General features: G+C 31.1%; 1 protein-coding gene across 1 annotated transcript in view; it reads left to right on the top strand.

Moving 5' to 3' along the window:
- LOC124429204 (beta-1-syntrophin) overlaps positions 1–26,675 on the top strand; it is a 534,717-nt gene that overhangs the window by 456,839 nt on the left and 51,203 nt on the right. Inside the window, exon 4 of the mRNA XM_046974168.1 lies at positions 7,161–7,369. Coding sequence (XP_046830124.1) covers positions 7,161–7,369 — 209 coding nt within the window. The remainder of the gene's footprint in view (positions 1–7,160; positions 7,370–26,675) is intronic.

Below are 26,675 nucleotides of genomic sequence, written 5' to 3'. Positions count from 1 at the left end.
AATTTTAATAGAGATAGTGATAGAAGTAGAAAAAGAGAGAGAGAGAAAGAGAGAGAATAATGGATAAAGAAATTTCATAAATGGAAACATTGTAAAAATAAAACAGAGTGAGGGAGAAAAAGAGAGAGAAAGAGAGAGAGAGTCTCATTAACATACATTTTTTTTCCACTTTTTCCTCTCTTTCTCTCTCTTTCTCTCTCTTTCTCTCTCTTTCTCTCTCTTTCTCTCTCTCTCTCTCCTTTTTGTTTTCTAGGTCATCCCGAGTGATAATTTTCGTTTCATTATGTTTTAGACGCTTTACAAATTCACGGTGAGAATGATAGAGCTCGGTAGGTTTCGGAAAACCGATACTATCGAGACGATTCTCGTTAAAGAGGACAAAACGGGTATTCTTCCCCTCTATGTACTCTCATCTATTCACCGAGAATACAATATATCCTTTTCTCTCTCTCTCTCTCTCTCTTTCTCTCTCTCTCTTTCTCTCTCTTTCTCTCTCTCTCTATCTCTTTAACTCATATTTTTTTCTTTTCTTTTTTTACCTTCGACAAGAGCCTTTTTTTGAATTCCGTAATATCGTTTGTAGTGATAGATATCAAAGGACATTGTGGAATAGTACGTAACAAAGGAAGGGAACTTACATGTGGTTCGATTTGATTTTTTTTTCAATTCCTTTACGGTAAATCTTTTTTCTTTTTTTTTCTTTTTTTTTTTCTTTTTTTTTTTCTTTACTTTTCATAAGACACCGTTGCACAGTAAATTACGCGTACTGTCGTATTAAGGCGATTTATTTATTTAAATATGTTAACATTTGGAATTAACTGTATATTGTTTTTGTTAGAGTAATCATGTTAGAATAATCATGAATTAGTAATCATACAATAAATGATATTTTATTAATTTCTTGAAAAGTTTTTATGAAGAAAGTATTTTATTAATAGTAAAAAGAATAGATAATCACAAATATTTTTTATTAATTTAGGATTTAACTATGTTACCAATAATAATTATTTGATTTTATCGGAAAGAAGAAAAGAGAAGGAAAGAAAAAGAGAGCGAGAGAGAGAGATACATTTTATCAAATAAAAATTGTCAATTATTGTTTGTAATATATTGTTATTAATTATTATTTATCATTTGTATTATCAATTATTATTTGTAATAAAATATTATTAATAATGCTTGATTATTATACTAATAACAGGTACAAGCGTTTAACTTTCAAAATAATTCATATTATTTACTTTCACTTATTTTTATCTCTTATAAAATACATCATAAATCAATTATTTGTCTTTTATAAAAATGTTTATCGAATTTATTATATACCATATTTTCGAGATATCACAATACATATACATATGTCATAATATATTAGATCTAACAACGAACTCTCAAATATAATTACAATGATTAATTTTTTTTTTTTTATAAACTTCATCAGTTCATCAGTTTGATATGACGTGATAGTTCAAAAAAAAAAAAAAGAAAAAAAGGAAAAAAAGAAAAGGAAGAAGAAAAGAAAAAGAAGAAAAGAAAAGAGAAAAAAAAATAAAACGAAAGGAAAGGAAAAAAAGAAACGTACAAAAGGGATCTCTCGGATTTTTCCTATTCCACATCAACGGGCACTTTTTTTTTCACTCGACAAAGCGGCCAAGTTCATCAGCAACGTTTTCTTCCCTGTCTCACGAACTCCTTCGTCGTATCTCAACCACCTCTCCCCTTTCCCCCTCATCCCGCCGTCATCCCCACCCTTCCGATTCTCTAAGAGTTGGTAACGTTCGTTATCGCTTAAAAGTGTAGAAGACGAACGAGCCTGGAAGTGGATACTTTATATAGGAGACAGCGGACGTTTGTTAGCGGTACCACCCTTACCACCACCCTCGCCGTCACCTTCCCCTTTCCCTTCTCCTCTCTCCTCTTTCTCTATCTTTTCTACCTTCGTTCTTTCATTCTCGTCACCCGAGCCAAACTCTTATACGGAGAAAAAGAAATAATACCGACAAATGCTCCTTCTACCCCATTAGCTATCCGCCATTTTTGTTCTTTTCATTTTTTTTTAAATATCATCAATTCTATTTCGCAAATGAATTCTTTATAATGCGGATCTTGCAAATTGCAAAAGACACACTTCGTCTTCAGTATCGTTATTCACTTTTAATACGTCAACAATTATTTTCTATGATTATATTAATTTAATTCGAAATAATTGATCCGAAAAAGGATTGTAAAAGAGAAAAGAAACGAAAAACCAAAGAAACGAACGAATTTATTAATTTCATGCATTTCGTGCGATTATATTGTTTATAAAAAAGGATAAAAAGAAATTGATTATTTTAATAAACATCCCCATTAATCGGAAAGATCTACGAATTGATTGGCAAAAGAATTGGACGTTAAACTTTTTAACTTCGTAATGATATTTGAGAAAAGAAAAAAATCGTTTCTATTTCTTTTTCCACCCTTTTTTTCTTTTCTTTCTCTCTCTCTCTCTCTCTCTCTCTTTCTCTCTCTCTCTTCCCTCGCTCTCTCTCTCTCTTTCTTCCCCCTCTCTCTCTTCCACTTTCCTTTTTCGTAAAAATCTCACCAATTCAATTCTCTATTCTATCTTATAACAGTCGAGCTATAACTTCATAATTATGTTTACAAAAATCGCGAATGGAGGGAATTTTTTAAGAATGATTTCGAGTACCGTCGCAAAAGTTCGTCTAATTTCGTAATTAAAAAAGTTGGAAAACTGCGAGAGAGAAAAGAAAGAGAGAAAAGGAGAAAGATAAAAAGGGAAAGAGAGAGAGAGTGAGAGAGAGAGAGAGAGAGAGAGAAAGACTTTCTTTTGTCTGATCCCCTTACTCCGCTCTTCTCTTGTCTCTACTTTTTACCCCTACTCCGTTTCTCAAACCTGTAAGAGGCTAATCCGAAAGTTTTATGAGCACGTCGGATCTTCAAAGGAAACCTTCTACTCGCACGAAATCGTATCATGGCTTTATATATATATATATATATATATATATATATATATATATATCTTTCTCTTTATCTATCTATCTATCTATCTATCTATCTATCTATCTATCTATCTTGCTAACCACAGTTCCGTAAAGCGGAACGTTTATCGAATAGTTCGCACGAACGACGATGATGATCTGAGAAGCGTCGACTTGTCAGTTCGACCAACGTCGGTCGTGTGTATCTCACGCGTTTCCTCGTAAGTATATACATACATATATACATACATACATACATACATACATACATACATACATACATACATACATACATTTATACCTGTGTAGGTAGTAGTGTTTCTAGAAAATGAAGAAAGATAGATAGATAGATAAATAGATAGATAGATAGATAAAGAGAGAGAGAGAGAGAGAGAGAGAAGAAAGGTTACGTGGGAAACAAGAAGAACAACGATGCGAAGTTTGAAGAACACGCGAGCTATGTCAGGCACAACTTAAAATTGAGTTGTCATCCACTCGACAAGTCTCATATGCCGCATTAATAATGTTCTGTGGGATTGTAATACAAAAACTATTAGCTTTGAAATCAGATAGTTTCGTCGGTTATGAATAAAGTACGATAGCAGAGAGAAAATGAATGGATGGATGGATGGGTAGATGGGTGGATAGATGGATAGATGGACAGATGGACGGATGGATTAATGGACGGTTGGGTAGAGGTTTATATTTTTTTTCACTTTTTATTTTTTCTATATTTTTCTTTTTTTTTTGATTTCTTTTTTTTGAATGAACAACTTTAAAACAATAAATACAGAAATATCGGCCAACATTTAATTGCATTATATAACTATGTACAAACTAATAATTTAATAATATTGATGATGATGATGATAATAATAATGATAATAATAAGAATAGTAATAATAATAATAATAATAATAGCAATAATGATAATAACAATAATACTAATAATTATAATAATAATAGTAATGAACGTGAGAAAGTTCATGAGAAATTAAACAATAGAAATATTTTCAATCTATAATTTTTGTATCCAATGCGACAAATTTTTTTATGACGTTGATAAAAAAGAGAAAATGATGATAATAATAATAATAATAAAATATTTAGCTAAAAAAATGTTTAGCTAAATTATAACCAAACGTTAGCTTTTTATACAAAATATATATATGAAAATAAATATAATAAATATAATATGTTGTTGATTTTTAATTTAAAAATAAAATTGTCGTTGAACATAATAATAATAATAATAATAATAATAATAATAATAATAATAATAATAAAAAATAATAATAATAATAATAATCATAATATTTAAAAAATAATAATAATATGCTATGATAAGAAAATATTAAAAAAAGAAAAAATAACTGGGACTTCAATTGACTGAATAAAAAGAAAAATATCTTTTAGATTATTTATTTCTAACGATTAAATATCGTGCTTCGTTCGTCCTTACTATCTCTTGTAATAACACTTCATCAAGCTTTTGTTTATTTTCTTTAAAACCAAAACGTATTCCATTATAATACGAATAGCTTCAATTATTCCTCAATGACAACGAGTACGTCCAATAATATTCAATATAGATATAAACAAACTACGAGGATATAAACGCTCAATATATTATTAATTTCGTCGTCGAAATAAATATATAATTTATTTCGAATTAATTTTATCTTTTCCTTTCTTTCTTTTTTTTCTTCTTCTTCTTCTTCTTTATTTTCGAAACATTATCGCCAACAAAAAGAAGAAAACGAAAAAAAAAAAACAAACAAACAAAAAAAGAACTTATTACGTAAGTAAGTTATAATAAATCAAACTGAAGAAGGAACGAATGGGACCGAACGAATTCTTTTGAAAAACACGATATGTTTTTACCTCTGCCATTTTACCATCGGCCATTTTTATCTTTCATCCCTTAAACGATTCCCTTCTTTTGACGAAGGGAAACGTACTAAACGGAAGAAGGATGGGACGCCGAAGGGAGAGATTCGTGAGAATGGAAGGAGAAAGGAGTATAGAGAGAGAGAGAGAGAGAGAGAGAGAGAGAGAGAGAGAGAGAGAGATAGAGAGGAAGAGGTCGAGCTTTTAACTCGAGCGTAATTTCCTTTTGATCGGAAATTCAATATTTTCTTTCATACTCTTTATGGATCCATCCCGGCGGCGCGTTCACCTCCGGCTCGTACCCTATTTCCCTACGAGAAGAGAGCACACGAGAGTTTGTCGTCTCGCTTCTTCTCGAACCTTTCGCGAGAAACCTTTTCCGTTTTCCGACTGAATTGCGAGGCGATTAAGTTTCGCCTATCGAACGTTTCCAAGAAAAGGAATAAAAGAACGGTTGAGGCGTGAGGGGAAAGTGTTGTGTGGAGATGAGGATGATAAAAAAAAAAAAAAAGGAACACAAAAAACGTGCATATGAGAAAAAACCAAAAAGAAAAATGGCGCACGTCCAAAAAAGAGAAAAGGAATATTTTCGATACAAAAGAGAGAGAGAGAGGTTGCAATTTTCACAGAATGGGTGAAATCACCAATACGTCCATTAAAAAAGCTCTGCTATTAATTGAACGTATACGAACCATTCAAAGGTTTTAAACATTCGAGGCATAATCGCCTGTGTTTGCATTTTTATCGATTGAGGGAACTGAAAGGTATCGTGTCCCTTATTATTATTTGTAACACAAGAGAACGAGAGAAAGAGAAAGAGAGGGAGAGAGAGAAGGGATGGAAAAACAAGAAAACAAAACAGGAATGACCGACTGGCAATATTTTTCTATCCATTACGCATTTTAATTGGATGTAAACAAAGTTAGGGAAATAAAGATCGTTCGGGGCTTAAATGGAAAATGTTATATATGTATGTATCTATGGTGCATATATATATATATATATATATATATATATATATATGTATGTATGTATGTATATACATATGTACGTACGTAGACAAATAAATTAAACGAATGAGAGCGGCCAATCTGATTCGTCGTTGATGCAACCCTTCTGGTTATTATATATATACATATATATATATTTTTTTGTTTTTCTTTGAGTATTCCTTTCTTTCTTTATTTTTTTTCTTCTTTTTCTTTTTTTTTTTTTTATTATTATTATCATTTTCCTTTCTACTTTCTTTTCTCGATTTAAAAATGCCTCCGATGTCAAGAAGTACTCTCACGAATTTTATGCAGATTTTAAGTTCGACGGTTGTCGGGAAAAGGTTACCAACGAGAACGATGACGGGGTACAGGGTACATGAAAGGTGAAAGAAGAAAAAAGTGGAAGGAGAAGAGATGGGTTCGTAGTCTTATGCCTCGTGACCGATCCAAAGTGCAATTTATGTCAGTCGTATCAAAGTTTTCGCGTTAAAGCTACGAAAAGGTTTACGAGGCACTAAGGTTCGCGGCACGAAGTCCAATTCGGTAGTCGTGTTACTTCTTCCGTCCTTACTCTCTCTCTCTCTCTCTTTCTCTCTCTCTCTCTATCTATCTCTCTTTCTGTCGTTCTCTCTTTCTCTTTCTCTTTCTCTCTCTTTCTCTTTCGATTTCTCTTCTGATTGGAGAACTTTAACCCTCTCTCACTCTCACTCTCCCAATCAGGCGATTAGGAAGAAAATACATTTACGAAGGTGCCTTGGCACTATTGCTTGTGTAATAAGATTATTAGATTCTCTCCTCTCCCCCTCCTCCACCTCCTCCTCCTCCATCCCTCTCCCTCTTTTCCTATTTCCATTCGAATCGTACCATTCGCAATTGCATAGATTATCCTTACTTTTCTTGTAATCGAGAAAGCGAACCTTATATCGATATATTATTAGTCACGTTTAAATATCTACGATTATAATATGTACCAAATAGTTTTAACAGTAAAAAAAAAAAGAAAAAATAATATTTGAAAATAATAATAATTATAATAATAATAATAATAATAATAATAATAATAATAATAATAATGCGGAAAGACCGAAAAATGCTTTTCAAATCCCTATTAACAATTCAACGTATACATATAGTATGTTTATATAAATATATATATGTATATATATATATATATATATATATATATATATATATATATCCATTTAGTTATAACAAAGCAGATATAGATGGAACACCTCGATCAAGATCTCGTTCAAATGGATTAATTAACGTTCGTGTTACTTTGATTAAATTCCAGAGGGTCGAATCCTAGAATTACATTCGCCCGATGGTGTTCACGAATGTTGGTTGAGAGCCGCTGACAACTCAGAGGCAAACGTATGGTTCAACGCTTTACACTCGGCGCTAGCAGCACTAACTCTTAAAGCACTGAGACTAGCTTCAGCAGTTCCGGATCCGCCGCAGCTTCAGCACATTGGTTGGCTCGCGAGGAGGCACTGTCTGCAGGTAAGAAAAATCTTACGCTATTGTCACCGTTTTCACTGACGAGCCTTACATCCTATGTCTCTCTCTCTCTCTCTCTCTCTCTCTTTCGCTCTCTTTCTTTTTCTTTCTCTCTTTCCTTTCCGCGGAACGATCTTCCCTCAGGGAAATGCTCGAGTCTGAGGAAGCGTCTGCCACTTGAGCACTTTCTCCTGTACCCGAAATCGGATAGGCTGAGACTGCTCTTTTGTGAATTCTCTTCCTTTGACAAAGCGTTGATGCAATAGTGTATCTGTCTATCTGTCTGTCTGTCTGTGTGTCTGTCTGACTGTCTGTCTGTCTGTCTATGTATCTATATGTTTGTCTGCCTTACCCGCATCAGTTCAACGCGTTAAATTTGTACGAACACGAGAAGGAGATCCTCTTTCCCTTTAAGCAACTTACAGTTAACTCGCTAATGTAAGATACTATTAATGAGAAATGAGATGTTTCGTCTATGTAAAATATAGTAATACAGTTCTCTCTCTCTCTCTTTCTCTCTTTCTTTCTCTTTCTCTCTCTCTCTCTCTCTCTCTCTCTCTCTCTCTGTCTCTGTCTCTTTCTTTATGAAATTGTAACTCGGTTAATTCTATTATACTATTACTTCATATTATTCCGTTCTATTAAATTATGAACAGTCGAAGGATTTTTATTAACCTTTTTCTATCTTCGTTGTTTGTATTATTGTTTACTTTATTGTTTAATTGTTACTAATAAATATTCAATATTTATGTTATAGATACTGATTGCTTAAAGATAGTTATTTATTAATGACAGATATTTCGTATTTATATTACTGATTAATTTTTTATGATTAATATATTACTGACAGATTTATTTCTAATAGATTTATACATTCATATTATTGTCCAATCTTATATAGATCAAACTACTGTTAATCGATTCCTTTCTTTTTATCTTCATTATTTATATTATAGATATTAATTGCTTAAAGATAATTATTTATTAATGACAGATATATCGTATTTATATTATCGGCTAATTTTCTATATGGTTGATATACTATTATTGATAATAATAATATTTATACATATTATTGCCTTTTGATCTCAATTTTTAATGTAAGATGCTTTTAATGAAACACGAGACGTTCCATTTACGATAATGCATGAAACATATGCATTTTTGTATAATCATAATAAATTTTATATCATTTATTCTTACTACTATTAACATGCTTTTAAAAGCTTGGTATTATTATTGACCTATACTACTAGATAATCCGATCTTATTTAATTATTTAATTATTTACTCTTAAACCATCATTGATATTTTTGTTAATGATTTATCAAATTTTTGTTAAATTTGAATAATTCATTATTTGAACTTTTTCGAAATATTACTGAATATTCCTAGTTCCCTTTTTTCTCATTTAATTTCGATTTCGTATCGTCCCTTTTTGTTTTCTTTTTTCTTCTTCTTTCTTTTGTATTTTTCGTCATTCAAATGAAATGAAAGAAAAGAGGATTATCGTCATTAAATTATGCTTCACTCAATTAATCCTTATCTCGAATTAAACCTTTCTTTAGTCGGATTGGAATACGTAAACAAAGAAAAGAAAAGGAAAGAAAGGAAAGGAAGAGAAAAGAAAAGAAAAGAAAGGAAACAACAAATTAACGAAGAAAAAGAAAAGTAGAAATTGCAAGAGTTTCAAAACAATTCCGTATAATTAAGTAAAGATGGCTCAGCTTAGGCGAAGTTAAAATGCGTCCGGATTTCGATATATATATAAACGATCATTAGGTTCGCCGTTAAAAACGATAAATCCAACGCCTTCGAGATTCTACCTAGGTAATTGTCCGGAAGGATCAGGCTCTTTCAATCGTTCGCTACTCCTTTCGACTTTAATCGCTACAAACCAGACCCCCAGAAGATTTTCGCTCTTTAATACAACTCAGAAATCTATTCGAGAACATCCGCAGCTTTAGATTAACCTAGAGCCTCTGTGTACATCGTTAAGATATTAATCGTTCAGAGCTTTTCTACGGAGTTTTCGTTCTATTTTTTTTTTCTTTTCTTTTCTTTTCTTTTTTTTTTTATCCATCGAAATATCCCCCAGCGAAATCCTTGCAATCCTGTTTCAAGCATTTAATCTCGAGTCGTACACTTTGTTTTTCTTTCTTTTTTTTTTTACTTATTTATTTATTCGTTCATTAATTCATTATTGTTATCATACTCGAACACCTTTAACACTCTAAGGATAAGAAATCAAACATTTATTTCGATATTTCTGATAATAATAGTAAATATTATCTATAAAATGTTAATTAATTATTATTTGATATTATTTAATAAATATTATACATAGTGTTATATAATAGAAAATATATTTACAACGCAGTGACTGTGAAATTTTCTAATTTCGAATGGCTCGAAGGAGATTTTATTTTACGAATTGTTAAATAATTTTTTAACATTTTTTTTTTCTCTTTTTCTATCTTGTATAATAAACTTGTATAATATCGTATACGATAATCTGAACGATTGTAAGTGAGGATAGATATCTAATAGGCTACAGTTTAAAAATAACATAATAGTAAATTTGTCACCATATACGCACACACACATACACATACATGTACATATAAACATATATAGATATACGCACGAAAATAGAGAGAAAAAGAGAGAGAGAGAGAGAGAAAGAGAGAGAGAGAAAGAGAGAGAGAGAGAGAGAGAGAGAGAAATATCCGTCAGTATAACGATTGAGCCACTAAACGAAATTGACAATTGAAACTTTGTCTCCTTCCCTTATCCCAATCCTACAATACGATATACAACGTGTCCCCATGAATAGATCCACTTTTAACTATCACAATCATCCCTGGCGAACTTTCCTAAATCCGTAAATCCGGAGAATCGGAAAGCTCGATCCCAAGACACTCTCTCAGTCACCCGCCCCGACTCCCTCCGCCCGTTCTTACCCACACCATCTATCCCTACCCATCTTAAACCCCTATAAAATTCGATCCATGGGACAGCCTAGAGCATAGTAGGCAAGGAGGATTTAGAGTTACCCTTCTTGAAAGCGAGATTCGCCCCTGCCGAATCCGTTTGCGAACCTGTCACTGGCAAGCCACAGGAGAGACACCGGAGGCGGTATAGCGAGTCAGAATGCTCCGCTGGTGGTCCTGGCAATAGTATGTGCACAAGAGAGAGAGAGAGAGAGAGAGAGAGAGAGAGAGAGAGAGAGAGAGTGAGAGAGACAAAGATGGAAATAGATAGATAGATCGAGAGAGAGAGAGAGAGTGAGAGAGACAGAGAGAGGATCGTCGGTAAGGCCAACGACGTCGGTACATCGACCCTGCCGTGTAACCTCGGAAATCGATAACTAATATATCGGCCCGTTCCGATATGGCCGTATTGATAAAGGACCATACCTCGTCTCGTAGGATGAGGTGAGAGGAGGAAATCTCCAGTGAGAGAAGGATGGAACCAGACGTAGGAGGTGTCGACCAGCTTGGTTGGTTTGGGTACGAACACATAATTGATTGGCATTAGCGCACCTGATTGCCGTTCCTCTCTCTCTCTTTCCCTCTCTCTCTCTCTCTCTCTCTCTCTCTCTATTTCATCTTCCTCCATCTCTTCTATATCTATACCTATACCACCATCATCGTCATTATCGTCGTCGTCATCATCTACACTTCCACCAACGTCTCCTTCGAAACTCTCCCGCGGGCTGCTTAAATAATACCACCCACCTACTCCCTCCCTTCACTCAATCTATCCCCCTCTCGATTTCCAACAAGCCCTGAGAGCAACACAGTTTCATCCACTCGAGCCGATGTCCGCGTGTTTGAACGAATCGGACTCCTTCCTGATCGGCTAATATCGGATCCCTTGGAATTTAACTAGAACGTATACGTACCTGTCTACCTTCCTTCCTGTTTGTCCACCGACCTTCGTTAATCTCTCACTAGATATACTCTGTGACTTGATATATTTGTGTGTGTATGTATGTGTGTGTGTGTGTATGTTTGTACGTATGTATGTGTGTGGTATACGTGTATACAACTATGCGTAAGCATTGTGTGCTCATATGTGTGCATGGATTTATATGTACGTATATGTATAAATGTGGTTATATATGTATGCGTAAATTAGCTATGTCTATTATTAACAATGAAGCATTATGTTAATCCGTTATCCGACATCGACTCAGATAATGATCACGTTGATATGTCGAAGTGTTTGTACTGAGGGGATATATATATAGTTGCATCATAATTAATCAGATATTGAAGTAAGAGTCACTGGAGTCGTCTCAATATTCTTTTTTCAAGTCATTGTTATTATTATTATTATTATTATTATTATTATATAAGATTAAACAATAATATATCGATATTAATTATGCAACAATTATCTGATCACTTACATAGTATATGATGTTGAAGAGAAAAAGTATCCTTACGTTATTTGCTATTAATATATTTAATATTAATATATATATGTATATATATATGTATATATATATATTAAAATTAAATATATTAATAATATTAAAACAATATATTTCAATATTCTATAAATATTAATATTAATAGGGATTATAAAAAGAGTGCAATATAAAATGATGTAATAAATAATATCACTTTTTTGTTAAGTATCATTTAACGATGATGTATATAAGTTTGTATATTTTACGATAACATGCTGACACGTTCGTTCGAGTACCGATACTCATATATAAAACATATGTATATCTACATATGTGCAGGTTACATTGTAGTTTCGCATGAAGTTTCATATAGTTGATTTGCGGTCGCCTATAACAATATGATGTTCTCCAATAAAATCTCCGCATGAATGAGCTGCGAGCCAGCTCGGTTCGCTCTAGTACGTTTAAATACCACTTCGCTAATTAAATGACAGGAGAATCGAATTCGCGTGACTCTGATAAATAATACCCAATCCAGGCCAGGCCAACCCAACCTCCGAATATCCCACCCCCGAACTTCATTCCCATATCACTCTGGCAACTCAGCGTTCAACTTTTTTTTCCGTAAAATTCGATTCTCTAAATATCGGAAAACGTAATTTCATTCTGACCGCGGCGGTTAATCGTCGACGTAATAATCCGTTTAAATGGAAACGGATATAAAATAACAGTTGACATACATACATACGTACATACATACATATATACATATGTACATATATACATACATACATACATATGTATATTACGTATGAGTGTGTGTGTGTGTACTTAATATGTATATTATATATGTATACTTATTTCTTCAAAAATCTATTCTTCTTTGCTTTCTCCAACTTTCTTCTTTGTTTAATATTATTAATTAATTCTTAAATGTTATATATATATATATATATATATATATATATATATATATGGAGGAAAAGAATTATAAAACATATTATTAAAATTAATATAATATTCAATATATTCGATGCAACGTAAGTTAAAGAATTAAATATTTTTTCTTAAATTTAAGCAAATCAAAGAAAACAAAAGAAAAGAAAAAATAAAGTAAAAAAGTGTTACCATAGCTATTAATTTATTATCAATTAATTCATATTATTAATAATAAATTATTATAAAAGATTTAAATTACATTGATAAATAATAATATATATAATTAATATATAATTAACTGAAAATTAATATTGAATAAATGAATAATTGATTTGTTTGATGTCTCAGTAACATATTTTTTTTTATCTAAAAAATTAAAAGAAAATGAAAACGAAAAAAGAAGAAAGAAAGAAATAAGGAAGTAAAAAATAAAAAAAATTAAACATCTAGTTTTCGTTCGCGAACATGTTAATTTGAATAGCAAATGAATTCTCTATAATCGCAATACACGTGTTTGGAATCTATTTCGTATTTGATAGGATCGAAATACGTAATTAGATAATATCGGATTGACGTTGTACTAGCGTTAATGACGAGCTATAGGTCCTGTCATCTGTTCGAGCGTGACATTGGAGATATGACGTGTGACATATCGAGATTAAGAACTCGCTGACGGATTAATTATCGCCGATGTTAATTATTATAACATATTTACGTTGACGAAGAATGATAACGATAATAATGACGACGACGATCATCGTCGTCATCATCATCATCATCATCATCATCATCATCATCATTATCATCATCATCATCATCATCATCATCATTATTATTATTATTAGATCAATCGAACTCGATTTATGTTATCAAAATTGCCGATATCGAATACAAAAAATAATAATTATGATATTAAAAATTATTAACAAATATATTTGCCAAAACGATTCCAATTATAATATTATATAATATTTATGGTATGTAATAATAGTAATATTATTATTATATTATTTAATTATATAGCAATAACGACGTATATACAATAACGATGTGTTCATTTATGTGTATACATATATATATATATATATATATATATATATATATGTATATGCATGTATACATCATTTTTTGAAGAAAAAAAAAAAAAGAAATTTCTTTGGAATTTACTTTCCAAAATAGAATCCCATAATTTTATGTCAAATATTCGTTCGTCTTATTTTGTTTAGACTTTGTTTTCTTGATTCTATTTTTTTCATCTCTTTTTCACTCTCTCTCTCTCTCTCTCTCTCTCTCTCTCTCTCTCTCTCTCTCTCTCTCTCTCTCTCTCTCTCTCACTCCTCCTTCTTTTTCATTCGACGAGGAAAGTCAGTTTTCAGAGACTGGCATGCCAGCTAGCGAACGTTCCAGCGTTGAACGGCCCTGTCTTTTGCGAGACTGACACTTTATTGCACTCGTATATACAAGATTAGAGGAGGGCGGAAAGGGAAGAGGGGAACGACTACGACGGCGACTACGACGACGACGACGACGAGGAAATTCCAACGTTCTTGGGTACCGTGTACTTTCGAGGTCGTCTCTTCTTCGTCTCCTAACGCTCCTTTCACTTCTTCCCCTCTTCCGTCTTATCCTCAATTCCCTCCCTCTCTTCCTTCCATCCTTCCTTCCTTCCTCCCTTCCAAGCCAGCTCAGGTATTACAAGAATGATTTTACAAATTCAATATGTAAAGTTGGTTGAATTTATAGCCGTGATGCGTACATCAATGCCTTTACCTGCCTCCTTCCCCCGTTATCATCCCATTTCTATCTCCCATCATTCATTTTTCCATACATCAACTATTCCGTATGACGTCTTGGTGTTCTGGTTTGCTAACCATACCATACGGATCGCAAACATATGTAACGATCGCTACAAGGTAAAACGATTTAATACAACGAAGAATAGTTTCGATATATAAATATACCGAAATATATATATATATATATATATATATATATATATATATAATTTTTACGCGCTTAAGAAAAGTAATTATTCGCATAAAATAATAAATTTCGAATAAAAGCGAAATTATTTTTAAGCCCAAGAGAGAGAGAGAGAGAGAGAGAGAGAGAGAGGTGATTTTTACGATATAGAAGTGAACAAGGTATAGGAGGCCAGTAGGGAGGGGAAGGATGAAGAGAAGGAAAGAGGGTTGAGATTATTCTAGCAGCCACAGGGAAAAGTTAATGCTTCTCGGTACTTTCGAAAACGCGTCCATGAGAAAAGCGTAGAAACGGTTCAACGCGAAACAATATTTACGAGAGTGATTATCCGAGCTTTAAAGTAAAAATATTATTGAATTACGAGCCCGAAGTTCATTCTATTCCACGTTTACTACCCTCTCCTCTCCTCATCTCCTTTCGTCCGTTTGCTCTCTACCCTTTCTACCCTTTCTCTCTCTCTCTCTCTCTCTCTCTCTCTCTCTCTCTCTCTCTCTCTCTCTCTCTCTCTTTCTCTCTCTCGCTTGCTCCTTTTTCTCCTTCTGTCTGACTTAACCGAACTTATTAAATTACTAACTGCAAAATTAACAGTACTTCGAATAAATGCGTTTTAATTAATTCCACGTAATAATGAAGAGTCTTACTCGGTATATTTTTCTTACCTCTCTCTCTCTCTTTCTCTCTCTCTTTCTCTCTCTCTGTCTCTCTCTCTCACTGTCTCTCTTCGTTTTTCTTTTTCCGATTTTTCTCTCTTTTTTCTCTAAATCAAGGTTAACGTAATCGAGCTAAAGTAAAGTGTTCTTGCTTTTAATTAATTCCGGTTATATAATATACACTATTTCTACTGTGTCTTACCATCAACAATATTTTCTCCTTTTTCTGTTCGTGTACATGGCCATGCGAGCGTACATTGTTCTTTTTATAAACTGTCTCGAGAATAAATGAAAAAGAGCTTTCTTTTTTTTATTTTCTTTCTCTCACTCCTTCTTTCTCTCTCTCTCTCTCTTCTCTCTCTCTCTCTCTCTCTCTCTCTCTCTCTCTCTCTTTTTCTCGCTTTAGTTTTCTCAACGACGATGGAATCTCGTGAATGACCGCTCGAAGAACTCTTTTCTATAGCTTTGTAAATCGACTAAATGGGAAAATAACTGTGAAAGGAAAATGGACATGGTATGGTATGCGTATTTAATAACCATCGAATCCTCCTATTCTGCCATAGGTTTTTCATTTTCAATAGATAGAGTGATATTTCTCTCTTTGAATTTATTCCATCCATCTTGAAATAAAATAAACATACTCGGTTCTTCGATTCAATATTCTCAATACCCCATATAACATAATTTCTTATTTCAATTCTATTTTATTATGTATGTATGTCCGTTCTCGATGTTCAATTGGTAAAATTTTCATTAGCATAATTTTCATTGTCGTTACACGATCCTTTTTAATCAACGTGTTAAATGATGAAGAGAAAGATAAATAAAGAAAAAATTAAGATCCATCGAAAAATTATCTTTCAAAAAATTTCTCTGTATTGATAAAAAATTGACAAATCGCGTGGAAGTGAAAATCAATAATGTCTTGTAAAAAGAATAAAAAAAAAAGAAAAAAGAAAATTAAAAAAAAAAAAGAAAACAAAATAAACTATTGTCTAAATATTCTTTAATAATATTTATTCGCAACGAATAACATCGAAGATATCCACATCGATAATTTTTATGTATGTACGATGAAGATTGAAAACAATTTTTAACACGTGATTTCCATGAGAGAATAAATATATTAGAAAATAAATTCAATCTCACCATGATTTTACTATCATGGTGAAAAACTCATTTACGTGTATTGCGTATTGCAATAGTATAAACGGGGGGCGTCTATCTTGTTGTACTACTGATATAACGCCAAAAAGGTTATGAAAGTTTGTCAAGAAATTAATAATGGGACCCGATTTCTCGCATACATATTTTTCAATTTGCGTTAACGTAATGGCCCGGTCAACTTCTACGTTCTCGCAAAGATAGGATATTTTTCTATGGTAGCCTTATAAACGGGACCACCATGTTTTTCCCAAACCGCTGTGGCTACGAATAGGGGTATTAAAGCAAATGAAGTAAAATGGGTCAAAAGCTTATTCACATGGTCGTTGTTTGCATAGGATAAAGGTACGAGACAGGTACAGAAAAAGAAGAGGAAGATATATATATATATATATATATATATATATATATATATATAGGGAGAGAGAGAGAGAGCAAATATTCCTGTTGGTAAAAGAGAAGAGATGTAGTGGGGGAGGGGGAGTTAGTGCGTAAAAGAGAAAACCATCTACACTCTGTTACCAGGTCCATGAACCATCGTCACAAAGATTTTCTCTTTTTTATCCCTCCCCATTTTTTTCTCCCCTTATTTTTTTTAAATTTCTTTTTTTGTTTTTTTTTTGGTTTTTTTGTTTTTTTACCTCGCAAAGTTTCTCGACGCTGAACGAGGAAAGGTATTCCCTTGGAGAAAATATGTGTTCTCTCCCTTTCTCTCTCTTTCTCTCTCTCTCTCTCTCTCTCTCTCTCTCTCTTGCTCTCTACGTGTGTGTGTGTATCTGTGTGTATACAACAAATAGTCGAGATGAATACGACACGTAGGAAAATCCTTACTGTAGATCGTGACGAGAGAAGATAACGATACATTTTGTTTCATTGGGACAGGGATAGAGATACAAAGAGAGAGAAAGAGACAGAAAGAGAGAGAAAGAGAGAGAAAGAGAGAGAGAGAGAGAGAGAGAGAGAGAGAGAGAGAGAGGAAAAAGTGCTTCTATGATACAAAATCGACAGTAGACTTATATTTCTGAAGAAAAGAGATGGACGTACTCGATGAATGTCTAGACTTTACTTTCCTGTTGTACTCGATAATAAAATGAAGAATCCGTATTAATCGTATTGCATCGAAAGAGAGAGAGAGAGAGGGAGAGAGAGAGAGAAAAATATGATTGTTTTTTTCTCTTCCTCTTTTTTTTCTCTTTTTCTCTTTTCGATTCCTTTTTCGAAAAAAAGAAGAAAGATATTCGTGAAATTTATTCGATCAGAATGATGAAATTAATATATCGATTTTGTATCGGTTTTACTTAATCTTGAAAATAAAATATTGATAAAAAAAGTATCACTTTCAATGAAATCTATAAATGCAATATTTATTCTTTTCACAAGGGCATTTTTTAGAATCGTATTTTAGAAAAAGCTTCTTCGAATTTGAAAAGAAATGTGCTCGTTAAACCTCCTTCATTTCAAAAATACGATATTGATTATTATTTCCTAAATAATATCATTTTCATATCGCATGCTTGACGTAAAAGATATATCGAAAGGAAGAAAAAAGAGAAAAAAAAAGAGAAAAAAAGATACTAAAAACTTATAAACAAAAGCTTTCAAATTTTCTATTAAAAATATGAAAAGTAGAAAACGATCCTACACTTATATTATATAATTATATTACGTAATCCTGCAATTATATTATATATTCTCTTATTTTATAATATTTTATATTTTGTAATTTCGAATATTTAGAACAACGAGATTATTGAACCTATTAACTCAAAAATATATTAAAAAAAAAAAGACAAAAGAAAATATACATATCATACAGACGCATAAACGCACGTATTCACACGAAATATAAATATATATGGGTACTCTTAAGATTACGTTTTTGAGATCATAAAAAATATATCAAAATAAAAGTACATTAGTTATTATTGTTCTTTTCTTTCTTTCTTTTTTTTCTTTTTTCTTCTTTTGTTCTTTTATCTAGAATACTTTTTATAATATTTATTTAGAAAAATCGATTCTTCCGCATATCTCCTCGTTCGAATTTGGAGGAAGAACGAAATGCAATTAAACAAAAAAAAGAAAAAAAAAAGAAAAAAAAAACATAAAAAAGATAGAAATAAAGAAAAATATTTCGAAAGCGATTTGAGAGAGATGGGAATGGGAAGAGGGTAGGAGGAAGGGCGGTTGAAACTCGACGCGTTGTAATTTATCTGGTACTGTGAGAGTGTGTAATCACGCATGCGAAAACGGAAACAGGGTGAAAGTAGTATCCAGTTGCGTAACGTTACGTTACGTTACGTTACGTTACGCTCGTCCTTCCCACGCTATTCCCTCCTCCTCCCAACCCTCTTTCCCTATCTCAGTCCCGGCAATAACTGCGGCATAGTCGCATAATCTCCGCGACGGTATATCACGTGAAGGATTTTCAAGTAAAAGCGTTGCAACGCTGCTTTCTCAAGAACGTTTTTGAAGTTACGCATGTTTTATTATTATATCCTTGGTCAGTAATACTCATTATCATTAGGGGTTGTAACATTAAACATCTATTTAATAATATTATTCTTCGATCTTTAATTTTCATCTCCCAATTCCATTCCCATATTCTTCCCTATTCTCATCTCTTACCCTCGCTTTATCTATATCTACTTCTATCTCTCTCACTTCCTCTCTCTCTCTCTGTTTCTCTCTCTCTCTCTTTGCACATATCACTTTGGTAACGCCTTCCGTCCCGTTATTAATTTTACCCCTTTCCACCCTCCTCCGACTATCCCTACTTTTACGTTTTAAGCTCACGTCGGCGAAGCCACCACTACACCTTCAAAATTGTTATTTTACTACCGGCATAAAGATTAAGGGAAATTAGGTCGCTTGATTTAGGAGACTTCACGGGATCTCTCTCTCTCTCTCTCACTTTCTCCCTGTCTCTCTCTTTCTCTTTCTCTTTTTCTCTATCTATTTATCTCTTTTGTTGTTTTTTCTTTATTTTTATTTTCTTTCAAACATAATTGAATTAAATAGAATCCGAGGTGTTAAAGAATTTCAAAGGAAAGTGAAATGATAGAACGAAAAGGGAAAGATAAAAATAGAGTGGTATTATTTAATCAATCAGTATTTTTATACGTTCGATCAGTGTTCTAAATAAATCAATCAGTATTTTTATACGTTCGATCAATGTTCTAAATAAATCATCAGTATTTTTATACGTTCAATCAATGTTTTAAATAAATCATCAATATTTTTGAACGAGTAATATTTTTGATCATTATTTTAAGTAAATCATTAGTATTTTTATATCAATTTGATCAGTATTTTGAATAAATCATTAGTATCTTTATATATTTGATCAGTATTTTATTGAAATCTTCAATATTTTTAAAAATCTTATCAGTATTTTAAATACATGATTAATATTTTTCTACGTTTAATCAATATTTATATTATATAATATTTTATTATAATTATAATAAAATATCAAGACGTAACATAAATTATTGACATGTAACATAAATTATTACACTTAATTATTCATACTGATCAAAATATTCATATAATATACTGATCATTCATTTTACATAATACTTATCATTAATTAATAAAAAATATTTGATCAAATAAATAAAAGTGAAAAATATTTATGATAACTTATGATTAAGAATAGTTAGAAAGGTATGTATTTAAAGTAATATATTTTAAGTAGAATAGATTGAACGCTAATTTGATGTAATCTCTCTGTAAAAAGGAAAAAAGAAAGAAGAAGAAAATATTTACGGACATTACGAAATTTAGGAATGAACGAAAATATATTAAAAAAAAGAAAAACATAATAATAATTAAAAATAATAACTGTAATAATTCTCTAAAAAAAAGAATAGTAATAATAAATAAATATATTATAATTATTATTATATTTAAATAATAATAATAATAATAATAATAATAATAATAATAATAATAATAATAATATTAATAAATCTGTTTCAAAAAAAAATTCATGGAAACTCTTATCCGGACCAAATCCGTCTAATCTAATTTCTAATTTCTCTAATCCTTTATTACTTTTCTTATTAAATAAAAATAATTAAAATTGAAGAAATGCCTCGATATATTTCTAATTATAATAATAATAATGTTAACGATGTTAACGAACTTTTCGACATTATATTTTTCGAAATTTAAATAGATCATTCTACAAGTTAGTACGATTACAAACATTTGTCTTCGATTACGTTTTAATCTCTATCCTTTTCCAATCCATGTATTCGATGGAATTTCGAATTATAATAATAAAAATGTTAACGATGTTAACGAACTTTTCGACATTATATTTTTCGAAATTTAAATAGATCATCCTACAAGTTAGTACGATTACAAACATTTGTCTTCGATTACGTTTTAATCTCTATCCTTTTCCAATCCATGTATTCGATGGAATTAACTCTAATACTCGAACGGCCATTAAGCAAAATACCAGAGGAATAATTTTAAAGCATTGTATTCTCGCGTCGCATAACGATATGTTTCGTTCAATCCTTTCTGTCTCGGTTTTTCACTTTAACGAGCTTACGACGGGCGATACAGTACTTGCATGTACCACTTAATGGCCACTGATTTGTTCAGTCTAATCGCTTGACGACTATGACCTCTTTATTCGAATACGAATTCTAACGGTGTAATAGAGTATTATTCTATGAATTTTCAAATGAGTATTCTCTATTATTCACTCGAGAGAAGAAAGTGTACAATATAAAGAAAATGAAAAGAAAAGAAATGAAAAAAGAAATAAAGTAAAATATAAATTTTATATTGTACGAATATTAAAATGAACAATGAGTGGTGTTAATGAATAATACGTTAAAAGAAATTATTGCAATTGTCTTAATAAAAACTTGTAGTCATTTTCGAAAAATTTTTCTTTTACGTCCATTCACGAGGATCAATAAAATTATAATAATAAAAAAAAAAAAAAAAAAAAAAAAAAAGAAAAACATTTTTTTCGTAGAAATGATTAACGAGAGTACTCTCTTTTTTTTTTTTTTTGTTAACGTTTCATATAAATCATATGATTTATAATTTCGTTCGAACGAATATTTTTCGTTTAACTTTATTTTTAGCGTTTTCATTTCCTTTCAGATACCTGCACAATTTTCTTCCCTTCTTCTTTTTCTTCTTCGTTTATTATAAGAAGAAAAGAGAGTAAACAAAAAAAGAAAACAAAAATAAATAAATAAATAAAAAAGAAGAAGAACGGAGCATGACGCGATTAATTTTGGTGCATGTATTAGAAAGACGAATGTGAAGAAAAAAAAAAAAGAAAAAAGAAAAAAGAGGAAGAAAAGTTTATTAGAAAGATAGAAGAGATAAGTGAGATAAAGAGAGAACAAGCGATGGTAGAGGGGATAAGGAGAATAGGGATGGAAAGAAGAGGGAAGGGAAGAAGTGGAAGAAGAAGAAAGAGAAGAAGAAGAAGAAGAAGTTAAAGCTTGTTTTAAAGCTCTCAACGAGTTCCATAATATTCAAAGAGCGTGCATCGCGATTGTTCCGAATAGAAAATCATCGTGGAAAATTTATGGAACTCGTACATCTATAAAATAGTGCGTTTTACGTTCCTCCTTAATAGTGGCCATTCACCGTAGAACTCACCGAGTTTCTACGGCAGTCCACTTTTACCTCTTTCGTACAGACTCTTTTTCTTTCGACGACGGGTACTCGTCCTTTGCCTATTGAAAATTAAACGTGAGAAGAATTAGGAAAATTTACCTTGATTATACAGTGTGAACCGTATATAACGGTCGGCAATTGAAAATTTTTGTCCCTTGCTACTCCCTCCACTTCTTCCTCATTCCACTCTTTTCCTTCTGTTTTTCCTTTTAATCATTAATTTTCTCAATTGACTTGGAATATTTTTCTTCTCTTTCTTATTTTTCTTTGTCTTTGTTTCTTTTTTTTTTTGCTTTTTTTTTCTTTTTTATCTCTTTCATTTCATTAATTATCGAAATGATTTTCAAGTCACCAAACGTATTTTTCAAAATTGAAATTCATCATAAATAAGTTCTTCAATTACATACGTTGAATTATCAAATTATTATTGTAATATTTTCTATATCATTTTTATATTTTTATATCGTAATAATTATCATCATGGACACTTTTAATCCGATAAATAATATTCATAACTCATCGAATGAAGTGTATCAGTTCATCTGATATATAATAATATATATATAATAAATCTGTTACGTATAATTTTGTATTACAATGTGTACCAATGAAATTATTATAAATTACTCTTTTCATTCGAAATTGCATAATATGTGTCAAAGTAAAAAAATTCCTCTTTAATATCAGTACACGAAAATTGATTATTTAATAGAAAAAAATGAAAAAGAAAAAGAATCAAGAAAAGGAAAAAATGAAAAGGAAGAAAGAAAGAAAGAAGGGAAAAACAACAATAATTAATTTACTTTTATTTTGATATATTTTTTTCTATCATTAAAAATATCGAAGATAATTGATTGTAATAGAAGAAAAATGGGACACAAGGTAAATATACAAGGAAATATTTCAAATTTAAAATACCTAACATATAGTGATCGTTCAAAATGATTCAACCTATCTGGAATCAAGAATGCAAATTATCCATACACACAAACACAAATATGCATACACATACATACACACACACACACACACACATGCATTCACACAGTCTTTCAACAAATGCATCGCTCATGAATGAAAATCTCAGGCCTGGCTTACGGCTCGTCGTTTTAAATCGATTTCGAAGAGATCGCAAAATTTACGGGCGCCGCATCAACGATCGACGATGGCATCCCAATGCTTATTCCTAAGCATGTTTACAACTTTTTTATTCTTCTATCTCTCATCAGTCACATTTCCTTTTCTACTTTTTCTTTTTCTTTCACTTTTATTTTTTTTTTCTTACCCTCCTCCCCTCTACGCAATCTTTACAACCAAATCATCAATTTCATTCGTGTATTTACCATTTTCCTGTCACCAATATGGAGATATTCAAAGAATTTTGCAGCGAGTATATGCAATCGAATAATATCGTAATGATCGTCCTTTTAGCCAGTACTTCTATATCAAATCGATCCTTTCTGAGAGAGAGAGAGAGAGAGAGAGAGAGAGAGAGAGAGAGAGAGAGAGGAGAGACAGACAGAGAGAAATATATGTTCATCTCTTTTATATACAGAATAAAAAATAAATGAATAAATAAATAAAACGATGTCATTATCAGTATCAATATCATCTTTGTTATTGCAATATTATATTATATTATATAGTAGAATATTATATAGTAGTATAAAAAGAAGAAAAGAAAATATTCAATTACAAATCAAATATAGTTGTTCATTGTCCATATATATATATATATATATATATATATATATATATATATATATATCATTAAACGATTTTAATTATTATAATGTCAAGTTATTCATATTATGCGATGTACGCATATAACGATACCTATCTAATTGAGATCTTAACGATGTGTATTTCTTTTTTCTTTCTTCCCTTTTTTTCTGTTTACATTATCGATTCAATTTCTTTTTTTTTTTTTTTTTTTTAACGATTTAATTTCAACCACCATTATGATATTAGTTTACATTGATCGTTACGAATTTTTCAAATTGATCCGCGATAAATTTATATCGAATCGAATTCGTGTAAATATATCTTTCACCCTTTATAATATTTGATAATACAAAAACGAAATGGTCGTGAAAATGTAAAGGAGAGGAATTGATACGGGGAAAGAGGACGGGGAACGAGGGACGACATCGACGGAATTAAAATTTGCCGTCAAGATAAAATCTCTTCTCACGGGAATGAGGTTCGCGATAAGCAAGTCGATCCACATTAAAAAGTTTTCATCCTTGCGATTTGCCATTACCAACCAGTCCTCCCTTCCACCCTTCACATCCAATCACATCCACCCTCATCCTCACTTTCATCCTCATCCATATCCTAACCCTCCCCTCCCCTTCCTCCTCTCTCTCTCTCTCAATCTACGAACCATTGAACTCCTCTCTTTATCGCGTTTCGTTACAGTTTCTTCTTAAACTTTTCCGGCCATGGATATGATGCGCTTCCATCCCTTCGTTCCTTCATCCCTTTTCTCATATCACCCCGTCACTCTCCCCTCTTTACTACCAACGCCAGAGTACTCTACTTATCCATGATTTTACAGAATTCTTTCGAAGTTCAACGAATGTCGACGACGGTTAGTCCCTTTTTAAGATGAAATTTCATCTCGTACGTCTCATTCATAGAGAGAGACAGAGAGAGAGAGAGAGAGAGAGAGAGAGAGAGAGAGAGAAAGAAGAGGAAGTGAAGGCGTGAGAAAAAAGTCATTGGTGTATCCAGCTAACTAAGACCAACCCGCATTTTCTTCAAAACTTTTTTCTCCTCCACCTCTTCTTTTCCCTTCTTCTTCTTCTGTATCCATCTCTCTCTCTCTCGCACTCCCTCCACCTTCCCTCCTTCTTCCTGATTTGATACTTTCTCTTTTTTCAACCATAAATCATGATACGTAAAGTCGCGAGATTACGATGTCCGTATATCTTTCTTGACTATTCGTGTATTATTCTTGATTCGTTAATAATATACGATCGGTTCATTCTTATCTCGAGCGATATTTAAGATTCGATTGATATTTGGATTCCTTCATTTTGCTTGCATTTGCTTTCGTTAAATTTCTTGTTTCTTTTTCTTTCTTTCTTTGTTTTTCTTTTTTCTTTTTCGTTATTCTTCAGATAAATAAAATTTCATAACAATGTAATAGATGGTTTTTAGTAAATTGTATTCATAGGAAGTAATTCTCATTTTTCTTGTTTGCTTTTCCTTTTGTTTTTGTTTTTCTTTTATTCAGAAAAATAATATCTTATCGTTTTAATCAAGTACATAATATATAAATATATATAGTTACGTATTTATTATATATATATATATATATTTTCTTTTTTGCAAAATGTGTTTATAACATATACCTTTTTATTTTTTTCATTTATTCAAGAGAATAATATCTTACAGTTTTAATCAACTAGATAATATATAAATATATATAAATAATTTTTAACAAAATGTGTTTAAAACATATATATATATATATATATATTATATTCTTTTATTTATTTATTCACGAAAATAATAATGTGACATCGTTTTAATTAAGTGCATAATATATAACTACATACTTTTTAGCAAATCGTATTTATAACATATACATTTTATTCCTTTTTATTTATACAGAAAAACAATATTCTATCGTTTTAATAAACTAAAAATTTAATAAATATAATATATATATATATTATATTTATATTATATATATATATTATATTATATATATATATATATATATATATATATATATAGATACTATTTAAACAAGTATGTTTATAATGTATACATTTTTTCTTTTTTCATTTATTCAGTAAAATAATATGTTATCATTTGATCAAGTAGATAATATATAAATATATACAGGTAATTTTTAGCAAACGTGTTTCCAATACGTAAATTTAATAACAAAATTTCCTTTTATTTTCTTTTTTCCTTTTTCAGAGAAATAAATCTATATTATATATAGTACATCTAAAATATCAATAAATTCATTTGATGTATTAATAGAAGAAATTTAACGTGAATTTTATTAGATTTTCTTTTTTTATTTTATTTTTTTTTTGTGCAGTTAATAAGAGAAAGAGTGGGAGAGAGAGAGAGAGAGAGAGAGAGAGAGAGAGAGAGAGAGAGTGAGAGAGAGACTGTTTGTCTGTTCGTATTTAATAACATTAAACAGTATATACAATACGAGAATGTAATCCTGTAAGCATGAATCCTTTGGAAACCATACACAAAAGTATCAAATTATCTGAATCGATGTCTCGAAAAGAGTTCTCGTTTGTTCCCCTTTAAAACTAATACTGTTTTAGGTTCGATACCTTACATACACACACACACACACAAATATACAAGATGTCTCGATTAAATTTAAATTGATAAATATTCTCCATTGAATTGGAATATACTTAATGTCAATCATGACTTAATAAAGAGTATCATTTTTATTAGAAATTTAACTTCTTTACTACATTTTCCCGATTCAAGCATGATTTATTTTTGT

Source organism: Vespa crabro, chromosome 14 (genome assembly GCF_910589235.1).
Source record: "Vespa crabro chromosome 14, iyVesCrab1.2, whole genome shotgun sequence".
Classification (NCBI taxonomy): domain Eukaryota; kingdom Metazoa; phylum Arthropoda; class Insecta; order Hymenoptera; family Vespidae; genus Vespa; species Vespa crabro.
The sequence above is the reverse complement of the archived record's forward strand: the minus strand, read 5'-3'. Positions and strand labels throughout refer to the sequence as shown.